Source organism: Polypterus senegalus, chromosome 11, assembly GCF_016835505.1.
Source record: "Polypterus senegalus isolate Bchr_013 chromosome 11, ASM1683550v1, whole genome shotgun sequence".
NCBI classification, from domain to species: domain Eukaryota; kingdom Metazoa; phylum Chordata; class Cladistia; order Polypteriformes; family Polypteridae; genus Polypterus; species Polypterus senegalus.
Window position 1 is genome coordinate 104,747,247 of NC_053164.1, and position 19,466 is coordinate 104,766,712.

The 19,466-nt window shown below is 34.8% G+C and overlaps 1 protein-coding gene across 1 annotated transcript in view; it reads left to right on the top strand.

The window, feature by feature from the left end:
- The window catches only part of dera (deoxyribose-phosphate aldolase (putative)), a 59,604-nt gene continuing 40,138 nt past the window's right edge, over positions 1–19,466 (top strand). Inside the window, exons 1-6 of the mRNA XM_039769426.1 lie at positions 1–266; positions 1,189–1,286; positions 7,524–7,671; positions 9,383–9,478; positions 9,975–10,109; positions 17,135–17,263. Coding sequence (XP_039625360.1) covers positions 236–266; positions 1,189–1,286; positions 7,524–7,671; positions 9,383–9,478; positions 9,975–10,109; positions 17,135–17,263 — 637 coding nt within the window. The 5' untranslated portion in view covers positions 1–235. The remainder of the gene's footprint in view (positions 267–1,188; positions 1,287–7,523; positions 7,672–9,382; positions 9,479–9,974; positions 10,110–17,134; positions 17,264–19,466) is intronic.

A 19,466-nucleotide genomic window follows, 5' to 3' on the forward strand; every position in this document is an offset into this window, starting at 1 on the left:
TACAAACCCGTTGAAATTCGTATCTTGCGGCCCTGTGACTGTAATGCTGCTCGCAGCTGCTCGAAGCTGCTCGAGCGAGAACGATGCCACTGAGCTTCATCCTTTGAAGTAACTGCATCTGACGCAGCTGCGCGTGTGGATGTGACGTGTGGCAGAGGTGTTCTTTTGCCTGCGCTCCCTATGTACGGTGTGCTGTTGCCCTTTTACACGTTTTCTTCCTCAGTAAATTGTGAATATGAGTTCCAGAAATCCGGGAATAGACCTTGGTAAGGCACAGAATCAAGCACTGTTGTTCGTATATGATATGATTATTGAACAAAATTAAAGTTGCGGCAATGAGCTGAGCTATGAACATTACAGAGAAAATTAAATGGACTTTTAATGGCTTCGAATAACTTTAAAAAGAAGGGCTGTTTCTGTGTTAAATGACAACAGTTTCTTTAGCCTGTATTTTTGCAAATGTTCTCACATGGTTGATGCATGATTCGCATTCATACGATGGCATGATTACTGTCTGTTTATGTCAAATGATAACTTAAAATGAGCCCGGAGCTGCTATTAGTATCTATACGATTTATAGAAAAAGAAAATAACCTCTTGTAATATATATACATAGAATGAGTTTATTTTCAAAACGTGGATCTTTATAAACAAGCTTGGAAAATGTGATAATGGGTAAATGTCTGCAACGACGAAATCGTTTTAAGTGATTATTATGCTTGTATAATTATATATATATATATATATATATATATATATATATTTATGCCTAGCATAGAGCACACATATATACATTTCACAGCAACGTATTGGATTGTAAATTTTAAAATTGTCATCCGAGTCATAATTGCATTAGTAAGTTGTGGAGGAATTTGAATTATAATCCTTGTGGTCACTCCTGTCAGTGATGTGTGTTTTTTCTTCTTTCATATACGTGTGTATATATAGTTTATATCGCCTCTAGTCTTAAAACCTAAATTACATTGTAAATAACATTATAATACCCATTGTGTAAAAGGTACTGCTGTGTGTTATTACTGGGATTGATCTAAAGTCTTCTCTAATATGTTCTAAAAATTGGTAAATCAAGTGCACATTAAACTGTTCAGCAATAGCTGTTTTTTTAATTAAAAACGTTTGTGTGGGATCATATTACAAGTTTATTGATGGCTATTTTTTATATTTCAGATTTAGAATGGATTGCTAAAGTAAAAGTTAATCATCCAGCTGTCCTAAGACGGGCACAGCAAATACAAAGTAGAAGAGCAGTGAAGAAAGAGTGGCAAGTGAGTTCAGCAGACTCAATATAAAATGTATGAAAAAAGTAGCGTAAAAGTGTAATGTGTAAATCATCAGATGTTCTTGGATGCTTTGTGGCCACCATGTTGTGTGTAAAATGATTTTCCTCAATATTGTATTTTAAATGTAGTTCCCTTCACTATAGATAACCAATGTACTGTTCATTTTTTGATTTGCTTTGTTTTATGAGGTAAACAACATATGGTCTTTAACACTGCAATGCCAAAACTAAAAATGTGCTGAAATATTTACAGTAACCAAGACAGTGGCACCATTTTTGTTTCATATTGAAGCAAGGTTAAAAACTGTACAGTTATCAAAAGATAAGGTATAAAAAGAAAACACATTTGTAGTGTTTATATGGCTTAAGACAAGGGGAAAAGAAAATAGAATAACACCATTCTTGCACTATGCTAGGTGAAGACTCCAAAAAAAATAGTAGGTAATCTCCAATGCTTGGTTCTAAGAGTGTGATGATGTTATACTATAGTTGTCTGGTTTATGGGACACAGCTGTTCTTTCACAAATATCAGGATGCTAAATCATGCTGAGGGCCCATTACAAGCTTGGCTTATACTTTGATTGCTTCAAATTTAAATTGTGGATTCTTGCTTATTTAACCATATAAAATATGTGCAATAACGTTCAAAAGTCCCAATTTCTCCTTTTGTTGCTTCTCTTAATGTTTGTTTTATCTTCTGTTTTTCATGGGTACTGTTTTATCCATTCATCCATTTTCCTATCCCAGCTGTCATCAGGTACAAGACAGGGACAATATCTGGACAGGATGCCAGCCCATTGCAGGACAAACTCCTCCACACCTACACACTCACACTAGGGCTAATTAAGCAATGGATATGCACCTAATCTGCAAGATGTGTGTGCTGGTCTCCTTATTGTGAGGCAGCTGCACCACCGTGCTGCCCTGTTTAATCTTATGTACAACAGTTTCTTTTTCTTGATTCCTAGACATTTGCTTGTTATATAGTTTCTCTTTATCGGTTTAAGTTTATAAGTTGCTTAGAATACTGTCACAATCTAGAGGTGTAACAAAAATGTAGCATTTTGTTTGCTGTCTAGCTTACCTGCACCACCATTTCGCACAACACAAAGCCAATCCAAACAGCTAAAGTGAATTTTAAATGTGACACGCAGGATCAACAGTGCTTCAGCTATATCCTTGTTATCAGCTTGATGATCGTCATGTCACCATATATTTGATAAAGGTGTTCTTCGGTTGGCATGGGCTGCATATATGATGCAGGAGCCATGAGAACTGTGGATGTTTATGGGCATTTCCAGGAAGCCTAAGAATAAATTTGGGTGATTGGGGGAACAGCAGCCAGATTAAGTCTAGTTTTTGTGGATGAATGATAAACAAGCAAAACCACAGTAATAACTGGTCAAGTAAATATTTATTCTTTGAAAGGGACATTTTGCATAAAATATTAGAGCACATTATAAAGATTCATTTATATACTGTAGGTCCTTCCACTTTTCACAACAACTCAGCAATTTCTGAGTGACTATATTTTTTATTTAATAATGCTATATTTGTGGGCAACCAAAATTAGTAGAACTAGATTGAGGCTCTTTTGGAATACCCTGTAGTGGAGCTTATTCTGAAAGGTAATGCATAAATAACAAATGAAAGCTATAATTTTATTTCATAATTAATCCCACAAGTCAATTTTGATATGCTTTAAAATAAAATCTTTAGAGTGGTGGTCACTTGATATCTCCTTTGTGACAAGTGTAATTGCCAAACAGGCTAAGCCAAAAACTGTATTGAAAGAACTATGGCATGTTATACTACTGTTCAAGTAATTTGCAGATTTACTTTTAATAAACTGTTAACTTATACCAAAGTTGGGGCTTTTTATAAATGTATTAAAATAAGTAAGATTTTAAATAAAACAATTATTTTGCCAAGTAATTACCCTGAAATTAAATAAATGAGAAACAGTAAAGCAGTCTTTTTTTCTGTAATATGCTCTCCATGTTGCATAGCATTGAGCCTGTTTGAGCGCTGTGTCAGTTTTGGAAACTCTCATTTCTATTTTTAATATATTTTAGAAACCTCCTCTGCATATTTTCCTATAGGATAAAGATTGGCACATGACACCAAAATTTGTCATTATTTTTGTTAAACACCTTTTTTCCTCATGCACATATGTGGTGTTCACTCTTAATACACTCCTCAGAAAAATAAAAGAACATGTAAATCACACATTGGATCTCAATGAATTTAATATTCAATTGGAAAAGCTTTACTGAGTAATACTGTGTAATTTGTTTCAAACAAAATGATGCAACAATGGTCAGTGGACACCAAAATCACTAACCCACTGAGGACTAGATTCAACATCACACCGAAAATCAAAGTCAAAAACTGAAATCACATGCTGATCCAACTTGTGTGCCATACACACTACTGAGTCACATTATGTGTTTCCATGATGAAATTCACACATGTGCCTGTCTACATTCCTGATAATGTCTAGGCATGCTCCAGAAGATATAGCAGATGGTATCCTGGGGGATCTCAGGCCTAGATTAGGGCATCAGTGAACTCATGGGCAGTCTGTGGCGCTACTTGGGACTGTGAAATGCACCAGTACATAATGTCCCAGAAGTTCTCAGTTGGATTCAGGTTTGTGGAATGTGTGAGCCATTCAGTGGCATCAATGCCATTGTCATTCAGGAACTGCCTCCACACTCTGGCCACATAAGGCAGGACATTGTTCTGCACCAGGAGAAACCCAGGGCCCACTGCACCAGCATAACGTCTGACAGTGGCTCGGAGGATTTCGTCCCGGTACCTAACAGCAGTCATGGTTCTGTTGCCTAGCATGTGGAGGTTGGTACGACCCTCCAAGGATATGTCTCCCCAGACCTTCCCGGACACACCAACAAACTAGTTATGCTGGTTTATGTTGCATGCTGCATAACATTCATGTGGCATCTCCAGATTCTTTAACGTCTATCACGTCTGCTCACTGATAACCTGCTGTGATCTATTGAAGAGAATGGAGCATCAATGGCAGAGCTGCCAATTGTTGTATTCTCTGTTGAATGCCAATCGATCTGCAAAGTGATGGGCTGTGACCACTGGACCCACTAGAGGAAGTTGGGCTCTCATGCCACCCTCATGGAGTCTGTTTCTGACAGTTTGGTCAGAAGTATGTACACCAGTTGGAGGTAATTTGTAGGGCTCTGGCTGTGCTTCTATTCAACCTTGTACAAAGGAGCAGACGGCGGTCCTGCTGCTGGGTTGATACCCTTCTACAGCCCTGTCCATCTCTTCTCGTGTAAATGTCCTGGTATTTCCTCTATGATCTTGAGACTGTGTGGGGAGATGCAGAAAACCTGCTTGACAATGGCATTTATGGATGTGTTATCTTGGAGGAGCTGGACTACCTCTGCGACCTGAATCAGTTGCAGGTACTGCCTAATGCTACCAGTAGTGACAAGGGCAGCCTCCACCTACAAAACCATTTACTTTTTTTGGGGTTGTCTTGCTGTTGCCTGTCCAGTGCACCTGTTGTCACTTTCATTTTCACCAAAGCAGGTGAAGCTGATTCACAATTGCTTATGCTTCCTAATTGGACAGAGTGATATCCCTGAAGCTTAATTTACTTGGTATTAGACTGAAATGATTAAGTGCTTCCTGATATATTTTAGGCTGCAGTTAGGAACAGTATATGTACAGTATGTTGGATTTTGTAATTTAAAGTGGGGGTGTATTAATTTATCTTTTATAAGTGTTGCATGGCCTGTATGTGTTGTGAACTTAAAAGAGCCAAAGCATAAAGTCACGGAAATACTCAAAATGCTCACTAGAGGGGAAAATACTGTCAAAAACCCATCTAGTCACACAAAGAGCATTGTGGAATCTTTATAAATAAAAGATTTAATTTCAGAAACGCTCTGTTAAACAGTTAAACTTCAGTGAGCACAACAGGCACATCAAGAAGTTCCTGAAAAGACAAAGGTAGTTCAAGGCAAAAAAGTCCCAAACACAAATCTAATAGAGCAAAAGGTTAAAAACTCTGTAATATTATCAAAGAGCACAGAAAATTCACAGTAGAAACTTGTCACACCATGAGTGCATTCAGTGAATTGCAAGGGACTGTGGGTTCCACTGAGCCTTTATAAGGCCAAGGGCAATCCTTCACAGTAATGGGCAGGTGGCCCCACCTCATTGGGAATCGCCCACAAAACATGTGGTAAATTGGACAAGATACATAGAAACCAAATAACCAATAAATGTAAGATATATAAAAAAAAAAAATTAAAAATTAACAAACCAGACATGAAAACAGCATTTGAATCTTAGCCAGGAGGGAAACCCTGACTGAAACATAACAGTATACAAATGTCTCAAACATTGCATGCCCAACAGTATCTTTTTTTTTTTGTGTGTGCTATAGAAAGTGATGACAGGATTTCCATAATACTAGAGAAACCTTTCTTGTTTACATTTTATTAGCTTTTCTATTTGTACACCTATAACTTGACCTGAAAGAGAATGACCTAACCCTTGTTTTCTCTTCAGCAAACCACATATTGACCACTGAATTTATATAACTGACAAGTAACATTTTCTTTGGCAGCCGCTTTCCATCTTCAACATTTTAATGTTTTTTTTTTTTTTTGTGATTTATCAGCATCCTTTAGCCATCCTTAAAATGTAGACTTCTTATATTGTTTGTGGTAAAACTTTGCCAGAGTTAATGTTTGTGATGCTCTGTAAAGTAATCAGAGCAACCTTGCTTCTTTCAGCAGTTTTTAGAGAGATTTTTACAGGCACTAAACTGACATATAAAATTGTATTACATAATATTAATACTATTGCATTAATCAGTTAATACAAATGACGTTAAAGCCTACAGATGTACTCCTTTCATATATTCATGATAAAGCACTAATCCTAACCCTTGGTCATTTAGCATGATTGTGATAAGCAGTGTTTGTGCTAAAATACAAACAAATGGTAATAAACCTGTTCACTAAACTACTCAAACATAAACCTAGGCAAACATAACTGTTGGTATGTTAAGCTAGATCTGAAACAGAGAGTTAAGTGTGATAAAATACTATTTTTCAGATGCCAAAATATTAACAGTGTAGACAGCAAAGGAACATTCAAAATGTATATGCGATATAGTTTGTTTACTGTAAAGGGAGATGGCAAATGTTTTTACAGTGTTATTTTGTTTATGTTTTAATGCAGTATATATGCACTTGTAATAGATTAACAATAACTAAATCAACTTTTCAGTCAATTGTACAGGGATAATTTATTGCATAACATTTAATTTTACCTACTGAAAACTAAATCCATGTAAACAAGTTAATGTAGATTGATGATAAATATTTAGTTATGGCTGAAGTCTTGTAGAAACTGGGAATCTTGCATACAGAAGCATTGTATACATTTGTTAATGTACTTCTTTTAGGAGAACGTAAAACTACACTAATCCTTCTTTAAAGGAATACCCCACCCAAAAATGATACTTTTATTTGCCCCATGTGCTCTATAGTGACAGCCAAAAAGAAATGAAATGTTATGCTTTACTTCAGAAAAGAAGTAACAAACGTTTCAGTTCAACAGCTACAGTAGGTTACCAATGCAGGGCAACAGCCAACAATTTTAACATTCATGATCATGATTCATGATCTCACGTTACTCATGTCACATAATCCACATGTAAATTCACGCATTCCTTTGCTCATAACATCCTAAACATGTACTTTTATTAAAATATTTTTAAATAAACCACTTCTAGAAAATGCCCTCATGAATGACAAAGGAAAGCAGATGTGAATGAATTGTGGGAATGTGTACTACTGTTTACAGAGCATGCTTCTTATTATTGAAATACATGTTAATATTTTAGCAACAAATGTTAGCATACTTTTTTGCACATTTTGAACATTTGGCTGTATAATGGACATATTCATTATATTATATGAATAAGTGGAAATTTTGTTTTGTTTTTTTCCATGGGCTTTTTCAAAACATTTGGTGTTGATGACCATTAGGTCCCATTATATGATAACCTTTTTTTTTTTTTTGTTCTGCATGAACCAGGAATTTTTTTAAATTTTTTTTCTTTTCTCATTCATCACTTTAAAGCACACGGGCTAAGCAACATTAAACAAAATACTGTTTTGTGGGTAGAGTGTTCCTTTAACACAGATCTGTTACTTTCTTATAGGCTGCTTGGCTATTGAGGGCAGTTACTTGTATTGATTTGACCACCCTGTCTGGAGATGACTCTCCGTCCAATGTGTACAGACTCTGCTTTAAAGCAAAACATCCCATCCGAGAAGACCTGCTGAAGAGCATGAATATGCACAATAAAGGTAAGTGGATTTAAATTGAGTACATCTGCAGAAAGAGATTTCACCTCTTTTACTTCCCAAGCAAAAATAATTAACAATTCTTCAGATTCACTTAGTTCATATATTGTAATTAATTGGTATAACAAAGTATTGATTTCCAAAGGAATATCATTAAATGCTTTTAGTATCTTTGTATACAAAATTAACGTAACAGTTAAAAATAGGGGATGCCAATAAACTTATAATCACAAACATTCTTGCGTAAAGTTAGCTTTAGTTCCCTAATTAAGGGTGCAATGAAACATGGATGTCTTTAGTAAAAGTTTTATTGACTGCTAAATCTGATGGAGAATTGTGTAATGTTTTAGATAAAAATTACATACAGTATGTGCATTTTATTCACTGCGCACTTGTATTTAATATTTGTTAAAAATATTTTTCAGAAACTATAAAATAAAAATCTGTATTTTATAATGTATACAGTAATGAATATGTTTAAATGCATAATATGGGTACCACTAATTATGACTTTTTTGTTGTATGTTTAGATAGTCCTCTAAATACCTGTCTTTAAAGGTTTAAATGATCCTCAGGTAAAGCTTTAGTTTTATAACAAAAGTCAGATATTTATAGGTTGCAGCCTATTGTTTGCTTTCACTTTTCATGTAATATTGAATAATTTAAAATAATAATTAAGATATAATATTTAACATCTGTTAAATAATTCATCTGAAAAAATTAGAGAATATACTGTGTGTTAAAAAGAAAACACACAAAAAATGTAAATTTAATGTGCACTGTTTGTAATGTATTTAAATTTGTGTTTTGAACTCGTTATTATCACTGGCTTACGGCACTGGGCATCCAGTGGAGTAAAATGCATTATTTTCATATAATCCAACACCCAGTTCCAAACATTTCTTACTCTCTCACTCTAGGCCTTATTCCTCTCAGTCTTGGTGTACCTCTTCATCTGATCATCCATTGCTTTTCACCTAAAATGTCCAAACCACATTAGTCTGTTTCTTCTTAGCACAACACCAATTGCCTCATCCAATACAGGGTTATCTTCGTCTGTGACCCTGCACACACCCATCTGATAATTCTTATTTCTGTTTCAAGTTTGTTTCATGTGCCACTTTTACTGGTAACACATCATCATTATGCCGATCTTCCTGAGCTTCCATATTTTTTTTCCTTTAACACCAAATAGAATCTTTTAGAAGTTAGAATGAGATACAGCTCCAGGAATTTCTTCCAGATGCCACTCAGACTTGTCAGTGTTGCTGTGCCTGCACCACTGTCTGCACTCAACATGTCACCTAAGTAGTTGAACCTCCCTACTTTCTTGAACTCCATTGCTGATATCGAAATTTACTATTACTACATCAGCATCCTGCACCTCTCACTCACCACCTATAAACTACTTTTCACACTTGAACATCATTTATACACCCACTTCTGACAACCTTTGCTTTGGACCGAGTTTGTCCCACCTCCTACACTGCACATGTCATGTACCCACCTCTTCCACATTTCCTGCAAAGACTAATGGTTACATACCCTTTAGTAGTAATGCACATTATGCAATGTATGTGGTATTCTTTTATTTTATATTTTTGGAACAGACATAGTTTTGTGTTTATTATGCAGACTCATAGAGTTTTTAATAATTGTGCAAGAGAATATATTCTGCGTATCTTTGCAAATAAGTATTTTCCTTTTACTCCAGGTATAACCACAGCTGCAGTTTGTGTCTACCCATCCCGAGTGTCTGATGCTGTAAATGCTTTGGAGGCTGCCAAATGTTGTATTCCTGTTGCTTCAGGTAATACATACTTCTTTATTGTTTTCATAAGCTTGTGATATTGTAAATTTATGTCCTAATGTTTGAAATTTAATTAACAAAGAAATCATTTTCAAACACGATATACTTCAGTAAAAATGTTTTTTTTTTTTCTCAAAATTTTACACTGCAAAATGATGATACTGTGAGGCATAATTTTAGCCATTTGACTTTTTTTATTTAACACCGTGTCTAAATGAAATTTGCACAGTACAGCTTAATTGAAATTAAAAATATATATATATATATATTTTTGGGAGAAGGTGCACAGAACCTTCAAGGACAAGTGCTTTGTTTATCTGTAGAGGCATGGATAACATTTTGTTTCTGTTTACAACAGCATTTTTGAATATTTTTTTAAATTATTTTTTCATTGTTTCAGTCTCATTATTGTAATATTTTATATCATTGATATTTTTCTAGGAAAATTTTATTATTAGTTTTTCTTAAGTTAATCCTTATAAAAATGTTGTTTTAGTTGCTACTGGATTTCCTGCTGGACAAACACCATTAAAAGCTCGCCTGGAAGAAATACGTGTAGCTGTAGAAAATGGAGCTCGAGAAATTGATGTTGTTATCAACCGGACTCTTGCACTAACAGGACAGTGGGAAGGTAATGTACATATTCAACAAAATATGCTGAAATATCTTTTCATTTTACCAGTTGTATTATTTTGTAGATAAATGCAAATGAACATTGTTAATACTTATATGAATTAGTATTAACAACAAGGCAGTTAGACTATAAAAATGTTTGTAGAAAGTCACAAATCTTATGTGAATAGCAAATCTGTGTAGCAATTTATAAATTGTAGGTTTTAAAACAATTTATTAAATTTTTGTTAACACTGTACTTCAGTTAAAAGGTATTGAGTATCTGGGACCAGAAGTTTTTTGGATTTAGAATATTTTCAGATTTTTGCATATACATACAGAGATATTTTGGGGACACTCAAACCAGTTTAATGATAATACACACATAATAATTCGTATCACTGAGCCGCTATTATAATGTGCGCCGACAAGTCCATTGATTCAATGATGACAATGTCCATCCCTGACACTCTCCCTCCAATGTGTACACTGGTGGGATAGCAGTCCAGTTTGGAAAAGGCAGACCCAAGGGCACAATGGGCAGAGGAATTGCCTGCCTAGGCACAGTAGGTTGGTGTCAATAGAGAGATCTTGATGCTGTCTTCTACTTTTGTTGATGGTCCATTGTTGCTCAAAGTGATGGACTCCTTCATGGAGCTCATAGATGGTTTTTGAGTTATCCAGTTGGTACCAAATTCATGCTCCATCAGTGGTGTCCAGCTTAATTCTGGAGGGAAGAGTGACCTTGACAGGGTAAATGTCAGAGCACCGTAGCCAGGGTACAGCCTTGCTGAACACCAACAGTGATTTTGAATGGACCAGATGTTTCCCCGCCAACAAGGACCTTCACCCTCATTTAGTCATGAAAGAAATGGAGCATGGTAAATAATTCTAAGGGGCATCCAGACTTACAGAAAACTTCCCAAAATATCACTTCGTTGACAATGTCAAATGCTTTCTAAAGGTCGATGAAGGCGAAGCTGATGCTTCAAAGCTGTTGCCAAGCTTGGTACAGGAGTTGGTGGACAACAAACATTGTATGGATTGTGCTATGTTTGGGACGAAAGCCAGCTTGTGACTATGAAAGTATTCTGTCTGCACTGTGACAGAGTAGCTGGAGAAACATGAAATACCACGACTGTTGCAACAGTCCAGTTAGTCTCCCCTCTTCTTGTAGATGTTGACAATGGTAACCTGTTTCCATGAGTTGGGAATCTTGCCGAGCTTCCAAAAAAGAGTGAAGAAGTCAGTCAACTTGACAAGAAGATTAAGCCCCCCATATTTATATGTTTTGGCAGGTACGGTGTCTTTATTGGAAGCTTTCTTCCTGTTCTTCAGGGCTTGGGTGGCAGCTTGGACATCCTAGAGAGTTGGGTCACTCATCTAGTTCAGGGATCTGGGGGAGCGTGCGAATCTCTTCAAGGAACACAAGATCTACTTGGTTCATTCAATTCAAGAGTTCTCGAAAATGCGCTGTCCAACAGTCAAAGATCTATTGCTTGTCTTTGAGTAGTATCTCATCATCTGTGGACTTTTAACATAAATTGATGTTTTATAATTGTGGAGCATTTTGTATTGGGAATGCTTGACCTATCTCTAGATGAAAATATTATTAGCCTTACATTAAAAAATAACAATAAATTTACTTTAAAATAATTTCTATTACTAATATTAAAGAAAGGAAACCTCATATTTACAAAGCAGTAAAATGACCAAAAAATAAGAAAAAGACAAGTTAAATCTGAAATCGGTATTATATGCTGTAAACCACAAGGGGGCGTATTGCCACCCTAACCCCAGGACAAACACAGACGGGCAGGACACAGGTTCACTCAACACCCATGCTTATTTACAGTTTATGCACACATTACCAACTCCACGATATACAGTCCATCCTTCTCCACTCCTTCCTCCCGACTCTGGCCACTAAATGGAGTGAGGCGGGTCCTCATATTCAGGTTTTAGGAGTGTTCCAGGTGGCTCATCACTATTACCTAGAATCACTCCCAAGTGCGCTGGAGGTCCTCTAAATGACTCTGCAGCTCCCCCTGGTGGCCCCCACGAAACCCAACAGGGCTTGACCAAATTCTAGTTCCCGACATGCCCTGCGGAAATCCATGGTGCCACAGCTGTCCAGGAGGGCTGTCCTCTAGTGTCCCATCAGAGGAATTGCCTCATCAATGCCCTTTCCCCTGGTCCTTCCACTCTGCTGGCGTCCCTTGCAGGTAGTGGGAACGGTCACCCATCACAATGCACAACATTTTCATCAAGAAAGTATTCGTGGATGGTACATGTATGCAAATAAAAATTGTGAAAAACTTTTTAATAAGATCCTTGTTGTAACAGTACTCTGAAATAAAATGGAAAAATATTGTTTTTATTACATTTAAGGTCTCTAGAGAAAATCGTTAAAAGAAGTAGCAATATTTATTAATATTGAGGTTAATTTTGGATTACCAACTTTTTCATGTGATTTTTTTTTTATTTCTACATGCCTTACTGAAATTAGGATAAGGCACTATTAAATTAAAAAATATTGAACATAAAGAGACATAAAAGTAATTTAATGCAAACCCCAAACTTTAATAAAAAAAAGCTTTGTTTTTTTTAAACTAGGTGTAGAAAGCTAGTGTTACATAAATTAAAAAAATGGCAATCTATTTTGAATATCAAAGCCATCACATTTCATAAGAAGAAGAACAAGTGAGTTCTTTCTCCTTTTACAAAAAAAAAATAGGGTACTAGGGTGTTGTGCCGTGTTAGCCATTATGAATGTAGAGAAAAGTCAAGCAAAATGACACCTTTTTATTGGCTAACTAAAAAGATTACAATATGCAAGCTTTCAAGGCAACTCTGGCACCTTCTTCAGGCAAGATTAAGAAGGGCCTGAGTTGCCTCGAAAGCTTGCATATTGTAATCTTTTTAGTTAGCCAATAGAAGGTGTCATTTTGCTTGACTTTTCTCTACAAAAAAATTATAGAAAATACTCAGTCACAAAGCTAAAATTGTATAATTTCTACTCTTTCATTAATTTTTAATGCATTGTTTTTGACATTAAAATAGAAAATTGGAACACAAACTAAAAATAGAGTATTTGCATGAAGAAGAGAATATATTCACTTTTAGTTTGTGGGGATTCAAAATACACAATGCTTTGTATTTTATTCAGACATGAAAGACAGCATTGCTTTAGTTAATAAATCAAAATGTCAATGTGGGCTTTGTCGTGATCAAGTAATCTGTAAAAAATAAAAATACATTTATGATTTTGATTCCTGTCTAGGCTACATTCATAACATCCGAAAAAGGTTTTGATGAGAACAGATCGTTCGAGCCTGTATTTATTGGCAGTTAACGCCTACTGCTCAAAACAAAATATAACCATCTGCTGGCCATTAAAGGGAAATATATTTAATTACTCATGTGAAAGAATCTACAGTACCTAATTATATTCAAAATGACACACATAATTCCATGAATATGGTGGATAAGTTTCCAGACATATGCCTGGTATTATTAGTTTGCAGCACTGTAAACACCAGAACTCTAGTTGAAACATGACCCTAAACATTGTGAATTCACTCCTCTGTTTCTTCAGTTTCTAAAGTATTTTGCTTTAGTTTCACCACTCTTCATAACATTAAGATAAAAAGGTGAATGCCAACACTACCCTGAAAATAGCTCCTAAAACTTTTTGATTGTAAAATTTCTTACTGCTTTGTAGGAGATAATTTTTATTTTGGATGCTGAAATTTCATTTTTATAATATCAGCCTTAAAAAAAAAAAAAAAAATTTCTAGTAATCAAAATGTACAGGCAAAATCATGAAACAGCAATTTGAGGGGGAAAAAGTATTTTGTGTGTTAATCATAAGCAAAACAAATACAGGCATCTGCCATTGGTGACTTTTTTAAGTCTAGCATTTGCTCAATCTAAATACAAAATAGTAAGACAATGAAAACATTCCAAGTGCTGTAGATATCAAGATACATAGACATTCAGAATAGTTAACATGAAATTAATGTTTGCTTGATACTTAAACAAATGTTACTAAATAAGTTATCAAAAAGATAATGATTTAAATACTGTGTGCCCTGTATATACTCTGTTCCCATCTTATAATGTACATTTATCCAACACTGTGTAGAATAGGCCTTTGTCTATAGAATAGCCTGAAATCATGAAGTTATGGAGTCAATAGAGTGTTGAAAAATTAGTTATAAATTTTAGTTTGTATTAATCTGAGTTTTCAGCCACATGTCACGGTGCAAGCTTCATTCAAGTGGTAACCTACTGGATTGAGATCAGAGTTCTTTAGGACTGGATTGAATAAAAGTTATTGATTTGCTTGTGAGCCTACCTTGAAGCAAAGTGGGTATTGTTACATAGCACATTTTCCTTCTAGAAGTAATTCATTTGGAAAAGGGTAGACAGCTACTCTAAAGCAATCCATATTGTCACTATCAATGTTGACGTACACTATGAATTTCCAATGCTCATCTGGTACATAGAGGACTAGTTCATGCTAAGAAAACTTTCTCCACAACTTTGCCTGACAGACTGCAGGATAGATTCATAGATTCATATCATTTACACCGAATTCTGAACAGGTCATCTGAATGTAAAATCAGAAATTAAGATTAGTCAGAAGAGGGAACATTTTTTCAAACTTTTGTCTTCCAGTTGACCATATGCTGACTACATCCTAATCTTGTTTTAAACTTACAGGAGTGGAACTTGGAATGACCTTAACACTGCTGTTGCAATCATCACTGTTGTAAAGAACTGTTATTTTAGCATTTGTGTCCTTTCTTTTAGCCTCAACCTGTTTGGCCATTTTCTTATGCTTTTCTAATTTTACAAGGTAGTTTTTACTAAATTTAATTGTCACACAATAGATGATTTATGTGTATCTCACCATTGTCTGCAATTTTCTAGTGACAAAATCCCAAGAGGGCAACTAGTCTATCTTGCATAAGCAATCAGACCATGGTTAGAGTAGCTTAGGTTATGTGCCTTGTCAAATGAAATGTTTGGCCAAATAATATTTAGAGTTCTTAACCATCTGTATTGTACTTTAAAACTACTAATAGGCTGATAATATTCGAGGATTCATATCATAATGTCATTAAGTGGTTTAGTGTTAAGAAATTTTACCATGCTAACAGTTATCAACATGCACATCTTCTCTCATAACTTTAAGCTGAAAATAGGGGTGTTTGAAAATTAATTAATGGTTTGTTTGGGAAGGTGTTGCCATCGAGTGCTGTTATATCCTGTGTTTTACATAGTAGTAACAATGAACCATGGGGTGGCTTTTTAGGAAAAATCATTAAAGAAGCATATATTGTATTTTTAAAGGTGTTCTGAGTACTAGCAACAATTTTTATAGGAATTTCCCTGTAAACACTATATTTAAAATTCTAAAATGTTTTCAACATCTGTATTGGTGAACAGATCCTGGGAATATGCTCAATATAAAAGATTAATGTAAAATGTGTTTTCTTAGTAGAGTTACTAAGTAGAATTACACAATTTCAGTTCTGTTTCTGAGTTTATTTATGAGAAAAATAAACTTGGTATTTTTCAAGTTGAACTTATCTTTTCCATTTGTGGTATACTTTAAATCTTCACAAGAAATGTTCATAAATTAAGCATTTTTAATAAGTTTTAAACAATACTGTGCCTGGTCTTTTGGTCTAATATGGAATACGAGGAGCAAATTAATCTGTGTTTTGATTTGATTTGTTGTGCCTTTCGTCACTTACTTAGCATTAGAGGAAGTGAAAAGGTACTTCTAAGAAGAGTTTAGTTCTATAACCCTTACATATTCTATTCACTGCCTCTTTGGAATGTGTTTCTGGATAGTCGGCTTGTCTTCCAGTGTAAGACTCGTGCCTGCTTTTGTAACATTGGCCACACTTCTTCCTGAGATCATAGCATATATCTGTACAGGCCAGAATATACCAATAAAAGGGACACCACCAGATGAGAGAATATAGTAGAGAGAGAGAATTTCTAAGACTAAAGAATGAAAATATGCCAACTAGAGCTATAGTGAGGCTCTGGACAACTGCAGAGGTAGTTCAAGATATTGTTGTTACCAGGAAGGGGTAAATGCAAACTATAAACACTTAATTTCTTTTTATATTCGGCAACCTGGATATACATATTTTTGATATATTCTAAAAAAATGCAAAGTTATCATAAATGGCTTCAGACATACGAGTGATTTCATTCTGTTTTACTTCCTTTTATATGTGAAAACTGTACCCATAACAGTTGCTATGAAGTGAAATTTACCCAAACCTACACGTATCTCAGAAAAAAATCAATCCAAGAAACTGTGATAAAATTCATTACTTTGAATTTTTCTTTGTCATAAACATACCTCAGAAATGTGTATTTTTTTAAATCAGAGTCTTTGCCACTTAAAAGTGGACTTATTAGGTAAGATTTAAGGGTTTTAAAGTTTTTACAGGTGTCTAATAGACTCCATTTTATATTTCAAGGACAGGCACAGCATTTGTTTAAACATTTATACAAAATATACTTGACTTGGCAAAACAATTTCCCATGCCAAATTAATATGTACAATTATTGTGAAAACTTCCACCTGAACAAGGCCAAAAACTTATTCTTAGTAGTAGGCTAATTGTGGTACTGTACTCAGTTTTTGTTCTATATCATTAAAGTGCAATTGGTATGCTGTTATCTACTCCACTGGCTGTTCCACTGGCTTTTCAAAAATTAGTTGGTGGAAACCAGTTACACAATTGTATATCTGTAATCAAGTAAGAATGAGTTAACATTTTTTAAATATTTTCAGAAATATATAAGTACTTTTTATAAATACGAAATGTGTATATATGGCTACATGAGAACTAGAACTTATAGCTTACTCTTGGTATTTTGTACATTTTTTTACATATTGCAGATTTGTAAATATCGGTATTGTGCCTTTTCCAAGATTATCATAATTTTGTGGAAAAAAACTAATTTAAACCCACAGTTATCTTAAAGATAATTTTTCCCTATTTTCAGAATTATACAAGGAAATCTGTCAGTTCAGAGAAGCTTGTGGAGAAGCTCACTTGAAGACAATCCTAGCAGTGGGTGAACTGGGCTCCTTTACCAACATCTACAAAGCTAGCCTTGTTTCCATGATGGCAGGTAACATGTTTATTCTTTTGTGGGAATGTTTTCAAAAATATGATCAAAAAGCCACAATTTATTGTCTTTTTCAAAAAAGTTTTGTAGCAGAAATCAGTAAACAATAGCACTAGGCCCAGGGGTCCTCAATCCCAGTCCTGGAGAGCCGCAGTGGCTGCAGGTTTTTGTTCTGACCTGGTTGCTTAATTAGAAAGCAATTCTTGCCAATAAAGCACTAACAAGCTATGAAATTAAATTAACTCTGCTATGTCAGGTCATTCTCATATCCTAGATTTTCTTTCCCTTTCTATCATGCAAATGATTTGAAGGCTAAAATGGACGAGTAATTCTCAGTCCTTCACTTTTTTCTCTTCATTTTTCTTCCAAGTATTTAATTAAACCCAATAGTGCAGATAAATACACACAGGTGTAAATGTAAACAAGCTAAATGGAGAAATGCTGCTCTCTCTTGTCATTTGCATGTTATTGATAATAAGGAGCAATTAAAATAGCTGTTTAAGACAAAATTAAGCAATAAGGGTTCAAAATCACTAAAGTGAAGCAGAAGTGTTACTTTAGCAATAAGTGCTTTTTATTAAGCAACTGGGTTGGAGCAAAAACCTGCAGCCACTGCGGCTCTCCAGGACCGTGATTGAGGACCCCTGCACTTGGCAGTAATGTAAATAAAACACTTTATCTTTGTAATTCTCCTCTGTTTATTAAATTTAATCTATGTCAAATATAAAACGCAATAAAAACTTTTTTTAAAAAGGAGACACTTAAAAATAAACAACATATTAGTCTGTTAAAGAACAGTACAAGTATATATTTCCTAATGTTGGTGTTTGTATATATAAAGTAAGCTCACTTCTGCATTACGGAAGAAACAACTGCTGTCCAATAGAAATACTGCCTCACAAGACCACCTGGATATTCTATGTAAATGGGTTTGTTGCAGTGACATACTTTTAGCAGCATCTCAGCTTCCAATTTGTTGCTTGGAAAAGGAAGAGTAATACATGAAAAATAAATATGATCGAGACCTAAGATTTAACTTTACACAGTTCAGTAAGTTGCAGATGGCATATTTATTTATTTGTCTTTCTAAATCAATATTTCAAACATTACCTGCATGTGTAGCATCATTTTCCTAAATGTCCTTTATATTTATGGTTTATAGTGCTCACATATTTGTCTTTATGTATTGCAAACTTCTCTAGATCATAAATTAATCAGTTCCAGATTTTCTTGAAAACTACTATTACACCTTGCCGTTAACTCTGCTGCTGGTTATTTAAATTTTACAAATCATAAGCTCTTTGAAAGAGAAGGTTAAAAATAAAGTGCTCTGTTTTTTGTTTATTTGTTAACTTTCCTATACAATTTTGCTATGAAACTCAGTCACTCATGTCTGAATACAGACATATTATTCTATAAAGTAGCCTTACTACAAAGTTGCTTTTCAGCATTGTGCTTTACACACTTACAATAAAAAAGCTTGTGAACAATTAGGAATTACTGGGATTTCTTCACGAATGATGGAAATGTCTGATCTTCGGCAAAGTTACAAAAATCAACAATCTGCTTAAAGTAATAACGCACAAGCAATGGCACTACTTCTTGTCAATATTGAATACATCGTTTAAAAATTCATAATCTAGGTTAGGAATATGTGTGTGAAGAAGCTAAATGGAACCAATCTTTACTTAGACAATATTTATTTTAAAGACTATTACTGGTAATCTTTTTGTTTTACTAGCTAATATGATCTTAATATTTATCTGTTGAAAATGGTCTAGAAGTGTAAAGCCCAAAATACAGCAAGTGATCTGAAATGATCGTGTACGGAAATGAAATACTTTTCAAAATGCAAAAGTTTTTAGATGACCTATGCTCCTTGTAGTAGTAACAAGAATTATTATGCATTTGATATATTATGTGAAAAAATGCAATCCGAATTCTTAATGTTGTTATTGATTATGGAATTTTGAAGAGAAGTGAATTTAAGGTTATAGTCTGTACGTATTCAATTGAAGACTTAAATACTTAGGGCTGATTTATACTTCATGCTCAGAATGCGTACGCGCCCGCATCATGGCTGCCACACGTTCCCAGCGTTCATTTCATGCGTCCTCTGAGCAGGTCCTCAGAAATTAGCGTGTCGCGTGCGTGAGTTGCAGTACCAGCAAAAAGTTGGTGGGCGCAGTGTGCTAAAAGTCGGAAC